The 23,952-nt window shown below is 43.1% G+C and overlaps 1 protein-coding gene across 1 annotated transcript in view; it reads right to left on the reverse strand.

The window, feature by feature from the left end:
* The window catches only part of LOC139558561 (gonadotropin-releasing hormone II receptor-like), a 44,215-nt gene extending 21,557 nt beyond the window's left edge, over positions 1–22,658 (reverse strand). Inside the window, exons 1-2 of the mRNA XM_071373746.1 lie at positions 21,946–22,658; positions 2,358–2,901 (exon numbers count right to left, since the gene is read on the reverse strand). Coding sequence (XP_071229847.1) covers positions 2,358–2,900 — 543 coding nt within the window. The 5' untranslated portion in view covers position 2,901; positions 21,946–22,658. The remainder of the gene's footprint in view (positions 1–2,357; positions 2,902–21,945) is intronic.
* Between the last annotated feature and the right edge of the window lie 1,294 nt (positions 22,659–23,952).

A 23,952-nucleotide genomic window follows, 5' to 3' on the forward strand; every position in this document is an offset into this window, starting at 1 on the left:
CAAATCCTAATCAATCTACACTGAATACCCCATAATGACAAAGTGAAAACTGTATTTTTTTTCATAAAAATCTGAAATAACTTATTTACAAAAGTATTCAGACCCTTTGCTATGAGACTCGAAATTGAGATCAGGTGCATCCTGTTTCCATTGATCATTCAATTGATTCAATTCAATTGATTGGACATGATTTGGAATGGCACACACCTGTCTATATAAGGTCCCACAGTTGACAGTGCATGTCAGAGCAAAAACCAAGCCATGAGGTCGAAGGAATTGTCTGTAGAGCTCAGAGACAGGATTGTGTCGAGGTACAGATCTGGGGAAAGGTACCAAAACAATTCTGCAGCATTGAAGATCCCCAAGAACACAGTGGCCTCCATCACTCTTAAATGGAAGTAGTTTGGAACCATCAAAACTCATCCTAGAGCTAGCCCGTCCGGCCAAACTGAGCAATCGGGGTAGAAGGGCCTTGGCCAAGGAGGTGACCAAGAACCCGATGGTCACTCTGACAGAGCTGCAGAGTTCATCTGTGGAGATGGGAGTACCTTCCAGAAGGACAACCATCTCTGCAGCACTCCACCAATCAGGCCTTTATGGTAGAGTGGCCAGACGGAAGCCACTCCTCAGTAAAAGACACATGACAGCCCGCTTGGAGTTTTCCAAAAGGCACCTAAAGACTCAGAACATGAGAAACAAGATTCTCTGGTCTGATGAAACCAAGATTCAACTCTTTGACAAGAATGCCAAGACTCACGTCTGGAGGAAACCTGGCACTATCCATAATGTGTAGTATGGTGGTGGCAGCATCATGCTGTGGGGATGATTTTCAGTGGCAGGGACTGGGAGACTAGTCAGGATCGAGGGAAAGATGAACGGTCAAAGTACAGAGAGATCCTTGATGAAAACCTGCTCCAGAGCGCTCAGGACCTCAGACTGGGCTGAAGGTTCACCTTCCAACAGGACAATGACCCTAAGCACACAGCCAAGACAATGCAGGAGTGGCTTCGGGACAAGTCTACCATGGTTCTTGAGTGGCCCTGCCAGAGCCCGGACTTGAACCCGATCTAACGTCACTGGAGAGACCTCAAATAGCTGTGTAGCGACGCTCCCCATCCAACCTGACAGAGCTTGAGAGGATCTGCAGAGAAGAATGGGAGAAACTCCCCAAGTATAGGTGTGCCAAGCTTGTAGCGTCATACCCAAGAAGACTCAAGGCTGTAATCGCTACCAAAGGTTATTCAACAAAGTACTGAGTAAAGGTTCTTAATACTTTACATTTTTTATACATTTGCAAAAAAATCTAAAACACTTTTTTTGCTTTGTCATTATGGGGTATTGTGTGTAGATTGATGAGTGGACAAAACTAGTTCATACATTTTAGAATAAGGGTGTAACATAGAAAATGTGGTAAAAGTCAAGGAGTCTGAATGCTTTCCGTATGCACTGTATATACACTGAAAGCAGTGAAAGCAATCTCTCTCTCCCTGTCTTCTCTCTCTCCCTACCTGTCAGGGTGGGTAAAGGCTTATATCATTCACAGCACTACTGTTTGGATTGGGGTGGGACTATAATCAATATGCAGCTGACCTCCTCAGCCAATTTGATCATTTTATTTAACCAGAGAAACACTTTGTTACCAAGCTGACGACTGCTCCAGCTGCTTCCTCTTCTAAGCCAATCTACTCACATTACTACAACCAACAATCAAGAGCTGGTGTGTTTGTCCTATAGAATTACAGTTGAATACACCAACCTTAAAAATGCTCTCTTTTTTGCTGAGAGATCATTTCCTCACAATGCACCACCCACCTACTCATAGGACTTAATTTGATTGGCAGATCACTGACTGTATGCTCTATTGTGTGAGGAAGACAGTGACCAACTTATGATCGATTGCAGCCCTGCTATCTTACTAGCCCGGAATCCAAACTGAATAGCTCTCCATTTCACTATTGCTCCTATACACTGATTCAGTCTGGACCTGTTCCAGTAGAAGGACACTTTGATCAGCTAGAAAGTAGTCCTCTAAGAAACTATGGTTTAGCATAAGACCAATGTGGGAAAATGTTGTCGATCAAAAGATTTGGTTTTCTGATTCGTAAATGGTGATCCAGTCATGGACTGCATTGTTATACATAACCATTACAAACATAGGCACAAATTATTAATTGAATGCGGGTGCAAAATTATTCAGTGAAGTCAAACCATAGTGAAATGGAGTGATATTCAATGTGGATAACAGGCTAGTAAGATAGTAGATCAGCAATCAATCAATACAAGGCTTCCTATTTGATTATTCGTGTTGTTATGCTGTAGTCTGAGAATGATGTAGATGCTATCGTATGTACACCCACCTGTGGGGAGGCCAGGAGCAGGCTGAGGACCCAGGCAACGAGCAGCATCCTCTTGTTCCTTCGCCCAGCGTCCAGCGTGTCCAACGGGTGCAGGATAGCATGGTGGCGGTCCAGGCTGACCACCACCAGAATGAAGGCAGACGAGTGCATGGCAAACAGTTTGAGGAAGCACAGCAGCTTGCACATGGTATCGCCGGCATACCACTGCACGGTGACGTTCCACACCGCGTCCAGCGGCATTACCACGAACGTCATCACCAGGTCTGCAGAGGCCAGGCTGGCAATGAGTGGCCGGAGATGGGCAGCCAGGCGGCGCCCGCGGCCCCGTGCCACGCTGATCAGCACAGAGAGGTTGGAGAAGGCAGCGAACACGAAGAGGACCATGGTGGCGGCCACGCGGACGCGGGCAGCGGCGGTGAAGGTGGGTGCCTCCCAGTCCGTGAATGACGGAGGGAGGGAGGAGTTAAAGGAGGAGTTCTCTGGCGGGAACATTGGCGTCGCCGACCAAAGAGACAAGTTTCCCAACATCCTGTCATCCGACATCCTGGAAGTAAGAAAATAATTAAATCATTTTCCTCCTCATCTTCATCATCATCATTCTTATCCTCATCATAATAGTTTTAATTTGTAATGAAATCACTGTAGAAAGTGATTCACTTGACTTGGTTTATCTGACTGGGACATATTTCAATATGTTGGCTGGGTGAGGAAATAAATAATTCAGTATAATATGACTATTTGGGGCATTTACTGTTGAACCAACATCTCTGTAAATGTGCCAGATTTAGCCAGCTGGATAATTTTCAACGGCTGTAAGTGAAAACAGAAATTAATGTAGCATTGGCCGCAACAAGGACAACATTCTCTTGGCGCCAATAATGAATTTAGGATGATTTATATAAGTGTACAGGCACACAGCCACCATACTGCCTAAGTGCAGTTTCAGCCTCCTAAAGCTCATATACGGATTGGCGGCTGATATACGGATTGGCAGCTGATATACGGTTTGGCAGTATATTCCTTTGCAGCTGCAAAGGAAACTAATGATGGGTCTGATATTTTGACCTCAATAATATTCCTTAACATAAAGCTTTATAGCTTTATATTAATCTTTATAGCTAAGGCAATATTCTAGTATCGATAACAGATCATAGATGGGACACAAAACAAATAGTGGGTCAGTTAAGTTTGTCATCAGTAATGTTCCTTAACAGCCATCTTCCTTTCTGAATAATGCAGGTTCAAAAGATCATATGACACGCATCTAATTTATTAGGTACACCCATCTAGTACCAGGTCAGACCTCACTTTTGCATCCAGAACAGCTTGATTGTTGTTGTTGGCATGGATTCTACAAGGTGTGGCGTTCAAACGTTGCTCAACTGGTATCAAGGGACTTAACGTGCCAGGAAAACATTCCCCACACCATTACACCACTGCCACCAGCCTGTACTGTGACAACAGGCAGGATGGGGCCATGGACTCATGCTGCTTAAGCCAAATCCTGACTTTGCCAACAACATGATGCAACAGGGAATGTTTTTCCACACCTCAATTGTCCAGTGATGGTGATCGCATGCCCATTGGAGCCTCTTCTAGTTTTTAGCTGATAGGAGTGTAACCTGTTGTGGTCGTCTGCTATAGCCCATCCAAGGACCGACGAGTTGTGCGTTCCAAGATGCAGTTCTGCATCTTCTTATCGTGGCCCCGTTAGCTTGCACGATTCTTGATATTCTCCTTCGACCTCTCTCATCAACGTGCTGTTTTCGCCCACAGGACTGCCGCTGACTGGATGATTTTTGTTTGTTGCAACATTCTCGATAAAGCCTAAACACTGTAGTGTGTGAAAAGCCCAGGAGGCCAGCCGTTTCCAAGATACTGGAACCGACGATCATACCAATCTCGAAGTCGCTTAGGTCACTTGTTTTCCACATTCTAACGTTCAATTATATAGCAAGCCACGGTCACGTGATTCACTGTCTGTAGGAGTGAACCACTTTCTTGAACGGGGTGGTGTACCATATAAACTGCCCACTAAGTGAATATATACAGTGTATATATAAACTGTATATATATATATATATATATATATATATATATATATATATATATATATATATATACAGTTTACACTGAGTGTACAAAACATTATGGACACCTGCTCTTTCCATGACAAAGACTGACCAGGGGAATCCAAGTAAAAGCTATGATCCTTTATTGATGTCACTTGTTAAATCCACTTCAATCAGTGTAGATGAAGTGGAGGAGACAGGTTAAAGAAGGATTTTTAAGCCTTGAGACAATTGAGACATGGATTGTGTACGTGTGCCATTCAGAGGGTGAATGGGCAAGACAAAAGATTTAAGTGCCTTTGAGTGGGGTATGGTAGTAGATGTCAGGCGCACCGGTTTGCAACGCTGCTTATTTTTTCAAGCTCATCAGTTTCCCTTGTGTATCAAAAATGAACAGGACATCCAGCCAACTTGACACAACTGTGGGAAGCATTGAAGTCAACATGGGCCAGCATCCCTGTGGAACGCTTCCGACACCTTGTAGAGTCTGTGCCCTGACGAATTCAGGCTGTTCTGAGGGCAAAAGGGGATGTAACACAATATTAAGAAGGTGTACTTAATGCTTTGTACACTTAACCCCATAATGACTAAGCAAAAACAGGTTATTAGAATTTTGGGCATTTACATAAGTATTCAGACCCTTTACCCAGTACTTTCTTTTCTGAAGCACCTTTGGCAGTGATTACAGTCTCAAGTCTTCTTGGGTATGACGCTACAAGCTTGGCACACCTTTTTTTGGGGAGTTTCTCCAATTCTTCTCTGCAGATCCTCTCAAGCTCTATCAGGTTGGATGTGGAGCCTCGCTGCACAGCTATTTTGAGGTCTCTCCAGAGATGTTCGATCGGGTTCAAGTCCGGGCTCTGGCTTGTCCCGAAGCCATTCCTGCATTGTCTTGGCTGTGTGCTTAGAATCGTTGTCCTGTTGGAAGGTGAACCTCCACCCCGGTCTGAAGTCCTGAGCGCTATGGAGCAGGTTTTCATCAAAGATCTCTCTGTACTCTGCTCTGTTCATCTTTCCCTCAATCCTGACTAGTCTCCCAGTCCCTGACATTGAAAAACATCCCCACAGCATGATGCCGCCACCACTATGCTCCACCGTAAGTATGGTGCCAGGTTTCCTCCAGACATGACGCTTGGCATTCAGGCCAAAAAGTTGAAACTTGGTTTCATCAGACCAGAGAATCTTGTTTCTCATGGTCTGAGAGTCCTTTGGCTTCCGTCAGGCCACTATACCATAAAGGCCTGATTGGTGGTGCTGCAGAGATGGTTGTCCTTCTGAAAGATTCTCCCATCTCCACAGAGGAACTCTAGAGCTCTGTCAGAGTGACCATCAGGTTCTTGGTCACCTCACTGATCAAGGCCCTTCTCGGGGGGATTGCTCAGTTTGGATGGGCGGCCAGCTCTAGGAAGAGTCTTGGTGGTTGCAAACTTCCTCCATTTATGAATAATGGAGGGGGACCTTCAATGCTGTAGACATTTTTTGGTACCCTTCCCCAAATCTGTGCCTCGACACAATCCTGTTTCTGAGCTCTACGGACAATTCCTTCGACCGCATGGCTTGGTTTTTGCTGTGGGACCTTATATAGACAGGTGTGTGCCTTTCCAAATCATGTCTAATCAATTGACTTTACCACAGGTGGACTCCAATCAAGTTGTAGAAACAAGGATGATCAATGGAAACAGGATGCACCTGAGCTCATTTTGAGTCTTATAGCAAAGGGTCTGAATACTTATGTAAATAAGGTATCTGTTTTTTATTTTCAATACATTTTCAAAAGTTCTAAAAAACTGTTTTCGCTTTGATATAATGGGGCATTGTGGGCCTGTGGAACACTAAAATATATATGTCCTTTGAATAGCTACGGCACTATTCTGGTACTAGTTGATGGGACACTGACTAACATTACTGGACTAAAAGTGACACAACTTTGAAGAAGACCTGAATCAGCGGCAGATCTTCCACCAAAAAAGTACCCATTCCAAAATCATAATCACCACTTAGCCCAACTCTCTTTATCTGTCTGGATCTCTCTGTTCTCTTTCTATCTTTGTCTCTCTGGTCAAGGCAAACTTTGGGGATTTACAGTTCCCTCAGGCCAAATCCCATCTAACCTCAGACACTTCAGCTGGTGCTGTTGTTCATGTCTGGTATTCACAAAAGAAGACAGAGACCTTGGTTGTGGTGAGCAGTGGTCTGATACACAGCTATCTTTGGGGCGTGTACAGCAGGAGAATAGAAAGCCTTGAGAGGCAGTGATTTGGGCCGTGTGCCTTGTTTGTGCCCAGACCCAAGAGATTCAGTTGAAATGAAATTGAGAAATATATGATGGAAATGATGGAAATATATATTTTTCTCTCTCTCTTCCTCCTCCTTCTATGCCTCTTCCTCCCTCCCTCTCTCTCCCTCCCTCCCTACCTCCGTCTCTCTTCCTCTCCCCTCTCTCTCTCTCTCTCTGTCTATTCCTCCCTCTGCATCTTCCTCCCTCTCTCCCTTCCTCTCCCCCCTCGCTCTCTCTCTCTGTCTATTCCTCCCTCTGCATCTTCCTCCCTCTCTCCCTTCCTCTCCCCCTCACTTGCTCATTCACCCCATCCCTCTGCCTCACTTTCTCTCTCACTCCCCCTCTCTGCCTCTCCCTCCCTCCCTCCCTCCCTCCCTCCCTCCCTCCCTCCATCCATCTTTCCTCCTCCTCCTGCATCTTCTTCCCTCTCTCTCTCCCCCTCGCTTGCTCGTTCGCTCCCTCCCTCTGCCTCACTTTCTCTCTCACTCCCCCTCTCTGCCTCTTCCTCCTCTCTCCCTCACTGCCTCCATCAATCTCTCCACCCCCCCATGCTCTCTCTCTTCCCCTCCCCACTCACTCCCTCGCTCCCTCCCCCTCACACTCTCTCTTATAGGGTGGATAATTGAAATTTATGGGTGGACAGACTATAGGGGTTGAGGTGGTGTGAAGCTAGCCTTGGGATTTGTTGTATTCTTCTAATGAGTTTTCGGTTATATGATTCAGTAAGCCGTTCATCCTGATAACGTAATGGAATTCTCCACACTCTTGGCTTGCAATGGGTCTCCATAAAAACATTGTTTTTCAAAAATTGAGTGAATTGATTTCATCTGAATTGAACTGTGGATAACTTCTGTTAGCAATAATGCATCTGCCACAGAAATTGTTGGGGTAGCTGCACCGATGGCCAGGTACAAGGTTAGAGTATAGCATAAAATATGATAACACAAAGCATCCATGTTGAAAGCTGATACATTGTCTGTTATTTGCTCTCTCCATCAACAGTCCTTGATCTTTCTTTACAGGTATGTCTTTCTATAAGCTACAGTAGCTATAAACGTGATATGTATTTATCATGTAAAGCATATGGAAGCATATGGCAACTGCCCATGTGGCAGGCTCTACGCCGGTGAGTATGACGTGGCCTCTGTAGCCTGGCGTGGGTGGACAGTCAGTGCACTGAAAGGTAAATTGAGCCATAGTGATTAATCTACAGCAGTAGACCTATGAAGACACTGAAAATACCTGAGGGAGCTACAAGATACAGCACAAACACAATCTGTAGGTTGCCGAAGGGTAAGAGACAGCTGCGTCATAGGGTGAACATAGAATGAACTACATGTATATTGAATTTCACCTTATACTCTCCTGATTCTCCTGATACTTTCTCCTGATATATAATGCAGAATGGATGCAGAACCAACTTTTCCCTGACTTTTTTTCATCAGACTAAAGATCCCGAAGCTTCTGCGCATGTGTGGATCACGTTCTGCACATGTGTTTATTCTCTAATTTATGCAGTCTCTGCTCTACTTGTGGAGAACAGACTAGTCTAGCTAATGGGGCTTGTTTAAAAGTTAGATCAAAGCTGAATCAATGTCTGCAAGATCACATACTGATAGTATTCTACATAACAGAACCGAATATAATAGCACGTATAGCGTTACTGTAAGACAGAAACAACACCGCATTTTTATCTCATGTGGCCAAAACTCAACAGGCACCACTAGGCAAAATATGTAGGTAGGCTAGCCCACAGTTTGTTAACAGCATCTGCTCTAAAATTCGCTCTCTGTACATCATTTAGAACAACACTGTAGGCTACTTCGAAACAACACTGTATAACTCAAGAAGCTCTAAATTAATGTCCCCATGAAACTGAATGGGATCAAATGGTTGGTTTCACCAGTAAAACTTGAAAAATTAATTCACGATTATCAGTGGGAAATGTGAAGGGAAGGAGACCACAAAAAGGTTTGTGTAAAGTAGAGGTAAAGAAACACACGCGCACAGGCTTTTGGACCTTTAGTCAGGGAAAAGAATGTCTGAGAAAAGTTGGATCTGCAGCCACCGCCATATATAATGGGCTCCCGAGTGGCGCAGCGGTCTAAGGCACTGCATCTCAGTGTGAGAGGTGTCACTACAGTCCCTGGTTCAAATCCAGAATCAAAAGTAAGATGGCGCCAATAGAGATGGCAGCTGCTAGTCTTTAGGAAACTGTGCAGTATTCTGTTTTTTTATGTATTATTTCACACATTGTTAGCCCAGAAAACCTGAAGTGTTATTACATACAGCCAGGAAGAACTATTGGATATCAGAGAGACATCAACTTACCAGCACAATCAGCACTACGGCCAGGAATACAACTTTCCCAAAGCGGATCCTTTGTCTGCACCTCCCAGGGAATTTAAACTGATTCCAGAGGCCGACCCAAAACAACGCCGCCGCAGGAGAGGGTGCCGGAGCGATTTTCTAGTGAGGCTTCGGATGTGCGCACACCACCCACCACTTCCGAGTATATTACTTGCTAACGTCCAGTCCCTAGTTAACAAAATCTACAAAATCAGGGCAAGATTTGCTTTCCAAAGAGATATCCGGAAACATGGCTAGCTGGGGACATGCTGTCAGGGGCCGCACAGCCAACGGGATTTTCAGTGCATCGCGCCGACAGGAATAAACATCTCTCCGGTAAGAAGAAGGGCAGGGATGTATGTTCCATGATTAACGACTCATGGTGTTATTGTAACAACATACAAGAACTCACCTGACCTGCAACATACAAGAACTCACCTGACCTAGAATTCCTCACAATCAAATGCCGACCGTATTATCTTCCAAGGGAACTCTCCTCGGGTTATCGTCACAGCCATGTAACAAGACGGCCATCATTGAACTTCACTGGACTTTATGTAAACTGGAAACCATATATCCTGAGGCTGCATTTATTGTAGCTGAGGATTTTAACAAAGCTAATTTGAGAACAAGGCTACCTAAATTCTATCAGCATATTGATTGCAGTACACAAGCGAGTAACACGCTCGACCATTGCTACTCTAACTTCCGCGATGCATACAAGGCCCTCCCCCACCCTCCTTTTGGCAAATCTGACCATGACTCCATCTTATTGCTCCCCTCCTATAGGCAGAAACTAAAACAGGAAGCGCCCATGCTTAGGTCTATCCAACGCTGGTCTGACCAATCGGATTCCATGCTTCAAGATTGCTTCGATCACGTGTACTGGGATATGTTCCAGATGGCCTCAGACAATAACATTGACGTATACGCTGACTCTGAGAGTGAGTTTATAAGGAAATGTATAGGAGATGTTGTACCCACTGTGACTATTAAAACCTTCCCTAACCAGAAACCGTGGATTGTTGGCAGCATTCGCGCAAAACTGAAAGCACATACCACCACATTTAATCATGGCAAGACGACTGGAAACATGGCCAAATACAAACAGTGTAGTTATTCCCTCCAATATGCAATCAAACAAGCAAAGCATCCGTATAGAGACAAAGTGGAGTCGCAAGACGTATGTGGCAGGGTCTACAGACAATCACGGATTACAAAAAGAAACCAGCCCTGTCGCGGACATCGACGTCTTGCTTCCAAACAAATTAAACAACTTATTTGAATAAGTTTGAGGACAATACAGTGCCAATGACGCGGCCTGCTACCAAAGACTGTGGGCTCTCCTTCTCCATGGTGGATGTGAGTAAAAGATTTAAACGTGTTAACCCTCGCAAGGCTGCGGCCCAGACAATCTGGACCCTCTCTTTCTAAAATTATCTGCCCGAAATTGTTGCAACCCCTATTACTAGCCTGTTCAACCTCTCTTTCGTATCGTCTGAGATTCCCATAGATTGGAAAAATGCCGCGGTCATCCCCCTCTTCAAAGGGGGAGACACTCTAGACCCAAACTGCTACAGACCTATATCTATCCTACCCTGCCTTTCTAAGGTCTTCGAAAGCCAAGTTAACAAACAGAATACCGACCATTTTGAATCCCACCGTACCGTCTCCGCTATGCAATCTGGTTTCCGAGCTGGTAATGGGTGCACCTCAGCCACGTTCAAGGTCCAAAACGATATCATAACCGGCATCGATAAGAGACATTACTGTGCAGCCGTATTTATAGACCTGGTCAAGGCTTTTGACTCTGTCAATCACCACATTCTTATCGACAGACTCAACAGCCTTGGTTTCTCAAATGATTGCCTCGCCTAGTTCACCAACAACTGATAGAGTTCAGTGTGTCAAATCGGAGGGCCTGTTGTCCGGACCTCTGGCAGTCTCTATAGGGGTGCCACAGGGTTCAATTCTCGGGCCGACTCTCTTCTCTGTATACATCAATGATGTCGCTCTTGCTGCTGGTGACTCTCTGATCCACCTCTACGCAGACGACACCATTCTGTATACTTCTGGCCCTTCTTTGGACGAGCTTCAATGCCATACAACTCTCCTTCCGTGGCCTCCAACTGCTCTTAAATGCAAGTAAAACTAAATGCATGCTCTTCAACCGATCGCTGCCCACACCTGCCCGCCCGTCCAGCATCACTACTCTGGACGGTTCTGACTTAGAATATGTGGACAACTACAAATACCTAGGTGTCTGGTTAGACTGTAAACTCTCCTTCCAGATACACATTAAGCATCTCCAATCCAAAATTAAATCTAGAATCGGCTTCCTATTTCGCAACAAAGCATCCTTCACTCATGCTGCCAAACATACCCTTGTAAAACTGACCATCCTACCAACCCTCGACTTCGGCGATGTCATTTACAAAATAGCCTCCAACACTCTACTCAACAAATTGGATGCAGTGCCACCCGTTTTGTCACCAAAGCCACATATACTACCCACCACTGCGACCTGTACGCTCTCGTTGGCTGGCCCTCGCTTCATACTCGTTGCCAAACCCACTGGCTCCAGGTCATCTACAAGTCTCTGCTAGGTAAAGCCCCGCCTTATGTCAGCTCACTGTTCACCATAGCAGCACCCACCCTTAGCACGCGCTCCAGCAAGTATATTTCACTGGTCACACCCAAAGCCAAAGCCAATTCTTCCTGTGGCCGCCTTTCTTTCCAGTTCTCTGCTGCCAATGACTGGAACGAACTGCAAAAATCACTGAAGCTGGAGACTCATATCTCCCTCACTAGCTTTAATCACCAGCTGTCAGAGCAGCTCACATATCACTGCACCTGTACATAGCCCACCTGTAAACAGCCCATACAACTACCTCATCCCCATACTGTATTTATTTATTTATCTTGCTCCTTTGCACATTCATCTCTGCACATCTACCTTTCCAGTGTTTAATTGCTATATTGTAATTACTTCGCCACCATGGCCTATTTATTGCCTTTACCTCCCTTATCCTACCTCATTTGCACATGCTGTATATATGCTTTTTCTACTGTATTATTGACTGTATGTTTGTTTATTCCATGTATAACTCTGTGTTGTTGTATGTGTCGAACTGCTTTGCTTTTTCTTGGCCAGGTCGCAGTTGCAAATGAGAACTTGTTCTCAACTAGCCTACCTGGTTAAATAAAGAGGAAATCAAATAAAAAATAAAACATAAATCTGGACAAGAGGAATACCTATGTAACAATGCTGTTCATTGACTACAGCTCAGCATTCAACACCATAGCACCCCCCAAACTCAGCATTAAGCTTGAGACCCTGGGTCTCGACTCCGCCCTGTGCAACTGGGTCCTGGACTTCCTGACGGGCCGCCCCCATGTAGTGAAGGTAGGATACAACATCTCCACTCCGCTGATCCTCAACACTGGGGCCCCACAAGGGTGCATTCTCAGCCCCCTCCTGTACTCCCTGTTCACCCACGACTGCGTGGCCATGCACGCCTCCATCTCAATCCTCACATTTGCAGACAACACTACAGTGGTAGGCTTGACTACCAACAATGACAAGACCGCCTACAGGGTGGAGGTGAGGGCCCTCGGAGTTTGGTGTCAAGAAAGTAATCTCTCACACAATGTCAGCAAAACAAAAGAGAGGATCGTGGACTTCAGGAAACAGCAAAGGGAGCACCCCCATATCCACATCGAAGGGACAGCAGTGTAGAAGGTGGAAAGTTGTACATATCACCGACAAACTGAAATGGTCCACACACACATACAGTGTGGTGAAGAAGACGCAACTGCGCCTCTTCATCATCAGGAGGCTGAAAAAATGTGGCTTGTCACCGAAAACCCTCACTAGCTTTTACAGGTGCACAATTGAGAGCATCCTGTCAGGCTGTACCACCGCCTGGTACGGCAACTGCACCGCCCACAACCACAAGGCTCTCCAGAGGGTCTGTACAACGCGTCACCGGGGGCAAACTACCTGCCCTCCATGACACCTACAACACCCGATGTCACAGGAAGGCAAAAAGATCATCAAGGCAATAACCACCCGAGCCACTGCCTCTTCACCCCGCTTCCATCCAGAAGGCAAGGTCAGTACAGGTGCATCAAAGCTGGGACAGAGAGATTGAAAAACATATTCTATCCCAAGGCCATTAGATTGTTAAACAGCCCCCACTAGCACAGAGAGGCGGCTGCTTACCTACAGACTTGATATCATTGGCCACTTTAATAAATGGAACACTAGTAACTTTAATAATGCCACTTTAAGAAAGTTTACATATCTCGCATTACTCATTTCAAATGTATACAGTCATGGCCAAAAGTTTGGAGAATGACACAAATATTAATTTTCACAAAGTCTGCTGCCTATGATGGCAATTTGCATATACTCCAGAATGTTATGAAGAGTGATCAGATGAATTGCAATTAATTGCAAAGTCCCTCTTTGCCATGCAAATTAACTGAATCCCCAAAAAACATTTCCACTGCATTTTAGCCCTGCCACAAAAGGACCAGCTGACATCATGTCAGTGATTCTCTCGTTAACACAGGTGTGAGTGTTGACGAGGACACGGCTGGAGATCACTCTGTCATGCTGATTGAGTTCGAATAACAGACTGGAAGCTTCAAAAGGAGGGTGGTGCTTGTGCTTCCTCTGTCAAACATGGTTACCTGCAAGGAAACACGTGCCGTCCTCATTGCTTTGCACAAAAAGGGCTTCACAGGCAAGGATGTTGCTGCCAGTAAGACTACACCTAAATCAACCATTTATCGGATCATCAAGAACTTCAAGGAGAGCGGTTCAATTGTTGTGAAGAAGACTTCAGGGCGCCCAAGAAAGTCCAGCAAGCGCCAGGACCGTCTCCTAAAGTTGATTCAGCTACGGGCCACCACCAGTACAGAGCTTGCTCAGGAATGGCAGCAGGCAGGTGTGAGTGCATCTGCACGCACAGTGAGGCGAAGACTTTTGGAGGATGGCCTGGTGTCAAGAAGGGCAGCAAAGAAGCCACTTCTCTCCAGGAAAAACATCAGGGACAGACTGATATTCTGCAAAAGGTACAGGGATTGGACTGCTGAGGACTGGGGTAAAGTATTACCTCTGATGAATCCCCTTTACGATTGTTTGGGGCATCCGGGATAAAAGCTTGTCCGGAGAAGACAATGTGAGCGCTACCATCAGTCCTGTGTCATACCAACAGTAAAGCATCCTGAGACCATTCATGTGTGGGGTTGCTTCTTAGCCAAAGGAGTGGGCTCACTCACAATTTTGACGAAGAATACAGCCATGAATAAAGAATGGTACCAACACATCCTCCGAGAGCAACTTCTCCCAACCATCCAGGAACAGTTTGTTGACGAACAATGCCTTTTCCAGCATGATGGAGCACCTTGCCATAAGGAAAAAGTGATAACTAAGTGGCTCGGGAACAAAACATCAATATTTTGGGTCCATGGCCTGGAAACTCCACAGACCTTAATCCCATTGAGAACTTGTGGTTAATCCTCAAGAGGCGGGTGGACAAATTCTGACAAACTCCAAGCATTGATTATGCAAGAATGGGCTAACATCAGTCAGGATGTGGCCCAGAAGTTAATTGACAGCATGCTAGGGGTCGAATTGCAGAGGTCTTGAAAAAGAAGGGTCAACACTGCAAATATTGACTCTGCATCAACTTCATGTAATTGTCAATAAAAGCCTTTGACACTTATGAAATGCGTGTAATTATACGTCAGTATTCCATAGTAACATCTGACAAAAATATCTAAAGACACTGAGGCAGCAGACTTTGTGAAAATGAATATTTGTGTCATTCTCAAAACTTTTGGCCACAAATCTTTTGCCCACTTTTGGCCACTTCACTATCTATTCTTTACTATCTATTGCATCTTAGCCGCTCTGTCACCACTCATCCATATATTTAATACTTATATTCTTATCCCATTCCTTCACTAGATTGTGTGTATTTGGTTTTGTTGTGGAATTTGTTAGATATTAGGTTTTGTTGTGGAATTGTTAGATATTACCTGTTAGATACTGCTGCACTGTCGGATCTAGACGCATAAGCATTTCGCTACACTCGCAATAACATCTGCTAACCATGTGTATGTGACCAATAACATTTGATTTGATTTGAGGCTGTATCACATCTGGCTGTGATTGGGAGTCCCATCGGGTGGCACACAATTGGTGCAGCGTCGTCCGGGTTTGGCCGGGGTAGGCCGTCATTGTAAATAAGAATTTGTTCTTAACTGACTTCCCTCATTAAATAAAGGTTCAATAAAAAATAAACAATAATAAAGTTAAAGGCACTTACATTATGGATGTGACCGACTGGTTTTCCTGCATGTTATAAGACTGTTAGCTTGCTCAAGGACCTAACACAAGGTTTCAGCCAAGGTTAGATAAGCTACACCCAGAAGACGATTTCACTGTCAAAATCCCTTGTAGAAATTAGAATCCCCACCAGTGATATAATTAAGTTGCTGCCACAGACTGTCTAAGAGACATTCTCTGTATTTGAATTCAAACTGGATCCTGTGGGTTTACGGAATCGAAAGAGGAAAAACAAAACGTCCAGACTAACCTCGGCCAACTTAACCTTTGATCTTGGGGGACTTGCAGCCTCTATGGCCAACAATAGAGTCAACTTTTTACGTTCATTGGCAGTCCAAATACAATTGCCTTTTAGGGAGGCTGTGGCCTTGCACGGTCTTGGAACCTTGCCCAAATCCTCTAGGTGACTTTTATCGTCCTAGAGCGTTTAAAGGCACAAAGAGGAATATCTCCTTCTGTTCAATTATAATTTTATTTATGATACATAACCATTGATTCTTGAAGAGGATACATTATAAAAATGCAAGTGGTGCCATCAGTCATCCTCTAGGTGACTTTAAAAGCCTTTTCTTACTCTCAAAGGAAATTGGCTCAGCCTCTCATGCCCAAATATGCCATTGTTTCAGGGAGAGTATCAGTGTGCTCTAATGTGATTAGAGGCAAAGCATAACTGCATTAGCTCCCTCAACATATCTGCACTGTGTGTCAGTGATTATTTTAAGAACATGACAGGTGTGGAGGGAGAGGGGAATTGTTAACACTGACCCAGCCATGCTCTGAGCTTTTCAACCACTTCAGCGGACAAATGTTGACATGTGATGACATAACTTTATGGTTGTGAACTATTTTTCTGATTGTAGAGATGTCAGGTAAATATGGATTTTTTCCTGACTTCACCAAGACATCAGGGAAATGTGTAATGTTTTGGTTGTTATCTGCATGGTGAGATTACATACACTACATTCACAGTGAGGACTGAATGTGTCAAACTCCTGCCTTTATCTGTAAGACTATGTGCTAGCAAGACAACCCGCAATCTATCAAATCAAATGTTATTAATCACATGCTTGGTGAACAACAGGTTTGGACTAACAGTGAAATGCTTACTTATGTGCACTTCCCAACAATGCAGCGAGAAAGAAAATAGAGAACTAATAGAAAAGTAAAACACGTAATATGGTCAAACGCCCAACCCCAACCTGAGCACGCCGTTCTGCCACCTCTGGTCTTTTGGCCGTCCCACCCCTACGGGAGGGTAGCTCCCGCTCAGCCCCGTCCAAGCTCTTCTCTGTCCTGGCACCCCAATGGTGGAACCAGCTTCCCCCTGAAGCTAGGACAGCAGAGTCCCTGCCCATCTTCCCGAAAGCACCTGAAACCCTACCTCTTCAAAGAATATCTAAATGAATCCCCCTCCTCCCCTCGACCACCCCCAATTAAAAATAAAATAAAAACTTTCCTGAACCAGCACTTGACTCCCCCTGTCCCCTTTCTAGCTCTGACTTTGCTGATAACTACTTTATTGAGGAAAATTGTACTTACCATGCCTGTGACATGTGGTTGTCCCACCTAGCTATCTTAAGATGAATGCACTAACTGTAAGTCACTCTGGATAAGAGCCTCTGCTAAATTACCAAATGTAAATGTAACATTTTTATAATAAAAGTAATAATAAATACACAATGAGTAACTTGGCAATACTGTATACACGGGGTACCAGTATCGAGTCGAAGTGAAGTGCAGGGGAACAAGGTAATTGAGGTAGATACAGTGCCTTGCAAAAGTATTCATCCCCCTTTGCATTTTTCCTATTTTGTTGCATTACAACCAGTAATTTAAATAGATTTTTATTGGGATTTCATGTAAGGAACATACACAAAATAGTCCAAATTGGTGAAGTGAAAAAATAAAAAATATATAAAAAAGTTTCAACAAAAAAGAAACTGAAAAGTGCATATGTATTCATATTTGGTGTTCGCCAAAAGGCATGTGGGAGACTCCCCAAACATATGGGAGAAGGTACTCTGGTCAGATGAGACTAAAATGTAGCTTTTTGGCCATCAAGGAAAATGCTATGTCTGGCGCAAACCCAACACCTCTCATCACTCCGAGAACACCATCCCCACAGTGAAGCATGGTGGTGGCAGTTTTTCATAGGCAGGGACTGGAAAACTGGTCAGAATTGAAGGAATGATGGATGGCGTTAAATACAGGGAAATTCTGTTTCAGTCTTCCAGAGATTTGAGACTGGGATGGAGGTTCACCTTCCAGCAGGACAATGACCCTAAGCATACTGCTAAAGCAACACTCGAGTGGTTTAAGGGGAAACATTTTAATGTGTTAGAATGGCCTAGTCAAAGCTCAGACCTCAATCCAATTGAGAATCTGTGGTATGACTTAAAGAGCTGGAGCAGTTTTGCCTTGAAGAATGGGCAAAAATCCCAGTGGCTAGATGTGCCAAGCTTATAGAGACATACCCCAAGAGACTTGCAGCTGTAATTGCTGCAAAAGGTGGCTCTACAAAATATTGACTTTGGGGGGGTGAATAGTTAACCAAGTTTTCTGTTTTTTGTCTTATTTCTTGTTTGTTTCACAATAAAAAAATATGTTGCATCTTCAAAGTGGTAGGCATGTTGTGCAAATCAAATGATACAAACCCCCCAAAAATCTATTTTTATTCCAGGTTGTAAGGCGTGTAAGGGGTGTATACTTTCGCAAGCCACTGTATGTACATATAACTGGAATAAAGTGACAGATAATTAACAGTAGCAGCAGCGTATGTGATGAGTCAAAAAAGGGTCTATATTTTCTATCTACAGATTCTGAGAATTGCTATAAAGCGTAAAGATTCTCTACCCCAGGTTGTATTCTTTACCCTTCAGCTCAGCTGCCTGTGGTATGGATATGAATTCCATTCCAAGAATGATTGACAGCATGGCTTGGCTACCTGCATTACTTTATTCTTTGACAGACAGTCACTGCACTGCAGTGATCAAACTTTCTGAAATAGACGGATTAGCTGATAACATCACAAAAACGATGCGCACACTTCAATTGGGCAGAAGTCCATTTGTTGTTTTGATTTTGGATGGCCAGATAGCTAGCAACAATGACAAGAAGCTGCCATGTGGGGAATCGTTGGTGGCTCGTTTCAGATAGTTTTATCTTGTCCTTGTTACCATGTCTTGTTTTGAGGTGTTTTGACTTATGTCACATCTATGCTAATATGTCTAAAATTCAATAACTACAGTAGCTAACCAACAAATGTAACAATGTATTTGAGAGACAACAAGTGTTCATTATACAAATGTATTTCTGTTTTAAATAAACATTGGAGATTAAATACAGTTTACATGTTGTCTGTTTTGCCCCATAGCTGAGCACGAGTCAGTTTGTCGCCTGACATCTACTACCATTCCCCACTCAAAGGCACTTAAATATTCTGTCTTGCCCATTCACCCTCTGAATGGCACACATACACAATCCATGTCTCAATTGTCTCAAGGCTTAAAAATTCTTCTTTAACCTGTCTCCTCCCCTGCATCTACCCTGATTGAAGTGAATTTAACAAGTGACATCAATAAAGGATCATAGCCTTCACCTACATTTACCTGGTCAGTCTGTCATGGAAAGAACACTCAGTGTATTTGTACACTCAGTGTATTTACATAATTGCGTCTCCCATTAATATTCCAACCCAATCAACATCCTGTTATTTGCCATAGATTTGAATAAGGCCATTATGATTGTCGTCATTTCTCTTTTCCACGCTGTTTCCCATCACCATAAATCTCTACAGAGAAGAAGATGGAACTACACAGTATAAGGGTATCTGTGGAAGAGGGTGAGATAGTTAGGTTTAGGCTTATATAGTAGGCTACTGTATCTCCAGTATCTTCCATTCACTCACTCATGGTGCACCATTCAATTTCAGACCACCACAGATAGATTGCTATTGACTTTAAAGAAAGATTCACCCATTTTAAACGTTATATCGTATTTGTTCATCTCGGAGCGATGTTCTATTGATTCCCGGGGTCCTTTAATATTTGAATGTATATCTGAGCTATTCGCCGTTCAAGCAGGCAGAAATATAGCCGTATGACACGTTTTGTGTCATATCAGAGATGCACCAATACGATACAAAATTCGAAATGGGTGAATCTTTCCTTTGTCCTCAGCAGCCTTACTTTCTCATGGAAGATGCATGTGGATTTATGCAGCTTTAAGATGCATGTAGGCTGCAGCTTTCATAAAAATGGGGATCAATACCTGGTTTCGCTTTACAATTCCAATATATTGATTATTTTTAGATTACAGTATAGGAACCCTTTCAGCAGTCAGCACACTTAAAGCGTTTGGTTGTTTGTGCTATATTGGTTAAAATAATGTGGGTGTACGTTCCCTGACAGAACCTGTATTCAACTTATTATTTCTTAGAATAGGAAGAATGCATCTTTCCAATCCATGTACTGTAATTCTAATGAATGACTTCAATTGCAAGTGATGAACTAATTGGGGTTTAAAGACAGCCCTCTATCTCCCATGGCTATTGAATACTTGGGCTCCCGAGTGGTGCAGCGGTCTAAGGCTCTACAGCTCAGTGCAAGAGGCATCATTACAGTCCCTGGTTCAAATCCAGGCTGTATCACATCTGGCCATGATTGGGAGTCCCATAGGGCAGCACACAAATTGGCCCAGTGTTGTCCAGGGTAGGCTGTCATTGTAAATAAGAATTTGTTCTTAACTGACTTGCCTGGTTAAATAAAAAAAATACTAGCAAGACAATAAATGTATGAATACAATGCTTCAGGGGTGTTCATAAAAGGCATGGAACCTGTTACATTGGGTCTTATAAGGAAATATCCAACCAACAACGTTGAAAGTGTCCACCTGTACTAGTATCATCTATTAAAGGTATGAGATTGAATCATACTTTCAATTAATTATATGGGTTCCTGTAAGGGAGAGTGGGGTGAGTTGAGTCACCCTTGTTTCTAGGAAACTGTACACAAAATGTATAATTTGTTCAAATATTTAGGAAGAGGTCATCATTTCAGGGAGTTTGTGAAGGAATAAACCACATGGAAAAAGTGGAAAGCATGTTAGATACAAAAAAACAAATGTATGTGCTAAAGGTTTGTTTGTGTCTAAACCAAAGTAAATATATAAAAAATTGTTCTATACTGTAAATCAGTTGGCATCTCTATAAGGTTCAATATGAGCTCCTAAACCTAGCATGAAAGTGCATCCTTGCAACTGTGTGGGCTAAAATTGTCTAAATGTTACACTTAGGGTTAGTTGAGCCAATGTTTGAGCCAATGACAGTTGAGCAAAGTGAAGTGTTTTCTTCCCAGGCATAATGCAAGGCATTATCGCTAGGATATGAGGTAACAACAAGACCTGTCCTATGTTAAAAATGTTTTAAAAAGTACAACGTTTGTGAGGTATTAAGCCTGTGTTAAGATTTTGCTTAAAATTATTAAAAGACAAAAAAAGCGATTGTGATTGGATTGAATTTGAGAAATAAAGATATAAAAATAAATAAAGAGAGTCGCACACTATACTGTATATATAAAGTCGCAGTAAATGCATCACTGTGCCTTCTTCATACTTTTTATTAGGGAAATAAAGATATTATTGGTTTTAAAAAGGTAGTGGTAATATTTAATTTAGTACAGGCGGCTGAACGTACCCTGTCCAGCGGCTCAGTTTACCCCTTAACCGGGCAAGTTGTGCCAAGAAACCACTTTTTTGGGGGACAATGTGTGTTTTCAAAACTGTAATGTTTACATGAATTCTGATTATTTCCAGCAATACACAACATCCTGGAATATATGTAGATATCTTTGTTAGAAAGAATACTATATTTCCCTTGACCGAGTTATGTTGAACGTAAAAAATGGCTCAACTTACCCGACTCCTACTTCCCAAATACGGACCTTGTGCCCCTGGCTATTCTGTATTCTGCCCCACTGTCAATTCACTGAAACCAGCAGGGTAGGTTATCATCACTATGGGAACAATGCAGCAAAGCATCCACAGCCATCAGTACCTGCCATCAGAAGACTCACCTGGTGCTGAGCTTGCAGGTTTACAATTAAACGTGAATACCATTCAAAAAGGTATGAGCGCAAAAGGCCCCTCTGCGCGACTGCTACAAGTTTGTTCTGTTACTAAACTGAGTATTTCAACTAGTTTAGACACGAGACAGTCAATAAAGACGAATTATTTCATATGGGAGATTTCACTACATGGGAATTCAGTTTATCGATCTTTTCTATATGCAGCCTGCCGCTGTCCATGGAACTCAAGGCATGGATAATGTTCCTAAGGTTTTGACACTCCGGCAATTATATAGCAGACAAAAACATACGTAGGCTATGTGAGAGATACATGATTGTTAGTGTCCACTCCTTACGGGTTCCTATTCAATGTTTCAAACTCCCCAAAAATATTTAGAGGTTAGGAAACTGCAACCCAAGAGACAAATGACTGAAGGATTTTAGGATTATCAAGAAGCATGCTTACCCGATTAGTTTGGCATGACACAGTTGAAAAATGAAATAATTCCAAAAATCCAATGCTCTGCCTCAAGCCCCATCAATTCACTCCTCTTCCAAATGCTGTCATTCAAAAACCGTGAGAATGCCTTTTTTCCCAGAACTGTTTGGCTAGTCCTTATGTTTCCATCTCCCAAAAATATGAAAAAAGCTCTCACTCTCAAGTGGTCGTGGTCACTGATCGCTCAAATCCTAGTCCTGACAATTCCTAGTATTCCACAGCTGTCCAAACTGACGGCAGTCAAAATATTGAGTTCATGCATGTACACAATAGCGCACTTCCCAACAGCGCACACTGTAGGGTAGGCTACTAATAACACCGAAAGAGCGTGCGCGTTGCACTGCGACAAAGACCAACCTGCCAGCATAGAAAGGAGCTGTCCGGGCACCAAGTGCTGAAGCGAAACTTTTTAACCATCACGCGCAAACATGATAAAGCACCTCCAAATGTTAATCCATATACATCGAAATTCACTATAAAAAATAAAATAAAACATTAAATGAAGCTCTCAATTCATATGCTATTAATATGGGATTAATATTCACATAGCATCACAGCTCAATGTTCTTATCAGGAGCAGAGAAAAACGAAAGAAGTCATGCATCCTGACGGTTCATTCATTCTGTAAGAAATTGTCAAATATATTGGCAAAGACATATAAACTCCAGTACAGTCCGCTATTCGAGTCTTATCTCACCAACACATGCCGCCTCCCCCTCCCCATCACACCGGCATCGTCACGCACCAATGGCATCTCTTCAATTCTGAGGCGACAATTCCCACCTGACCTCTCAATATTTCACTGCATTAGAGACAACAGGACCGCCTGCGGAAGCCAAATCACCCTGAAAATCCATAATTTCATGTCTCTCAGAGGCAATTATTCTATTTTAGGAACTTTTTTATCACCCTTTTGGTGACAGGAAATATTAAGAACTTTCAATCTAGAAAAAGGTGTGAATAAGGCACCTAGTAGACGTTGCAGTTTGACAAGATCTAAGACCTGTTTACCCTTCCCAAATTCCAACCACTGCCATTAGTGTTACATTTTTCATTCATTTTTAAGAAATGTTAGATTTTTTTGTTGACATTTTGACATTACAGAGTATTAGATCATTGACCCCAAAAATTATACAATAATAAAATGTGAAGAAATCCACGGGTGTGAATACTTATGATACCCACTGTATGGGCCTATATAAGATTGTCCAATTGTGGTTGTCCACTTATGTTATTGTGTGTGTGTGCATTCATACATGTGTGCCTGCACAACTTCACAGTATGTCAGAGAGTTTGATGTTACTTGCCACACCCATGAGCTAACGAGAAACAGAAAGGAAATATATTCATGGTATAATCATAGAGAGGTTATTTAAATAGATGGGGAGATATTCAACCCAACAAACCCACACCAGGCACACTGGCAACGTGGGGCACAGATGTCATTGTCCTGATTTAAAAGTGATTTCCTTAAAGAGCAGTCTTTCATTTCCCATTTGCCCTGTAGGTCAAAGGAGTTCTACTGCTGTGAGGTGATTAAACCAAATGGCTACTGTGGACAAGACAGCCTGATTAGTAATAATTGCTGTCATCTAAGTTCAAAGGTTGATGATTAATAAAGGCCTTTTATGTCATGTCCAGTGCTCCAAGTTCCCACAGAAAAAAACATCCACATTTTCAATGATGGCCTAGGAACAGTGGGTTAACTGCCTTGTTCAGGGGCAGAATGACAGATTGATACCTTGTCAGGTCAGGGATTCGATCTTGCAGCCTTTTGGTTACTAGTCCAACGCTCTAACCACTAGGCTACGCTGCTGCCCCGGAATGGGGTAGATGTCAACTATAGAGATGATTTGTCATGACAACCAAGGTGTAAAGTACTTAAATAAAAATACTTTGAAGTACTACTTAAGTCGTTTTTTGGGTATCTGTACTTTACTTTTCTATTTATATTTTTGACTACTTTTTCTTTTA

Source organism: Salvelinus alpinus, chromosome 29, assembly GCF_045679555.1.
Source record: "Salvelinus alpinus chromosome 29, SLU_Salpinus.1, whole genome shotgun sequence".
Classification (NCBI taxonomy): domain Eukaryota; kingdom Metazoa; phylum Chordata; class Actinopteri; order Salmoniformes; family Salmonidae; genus Salvelinus; species Salvelinus alpinus.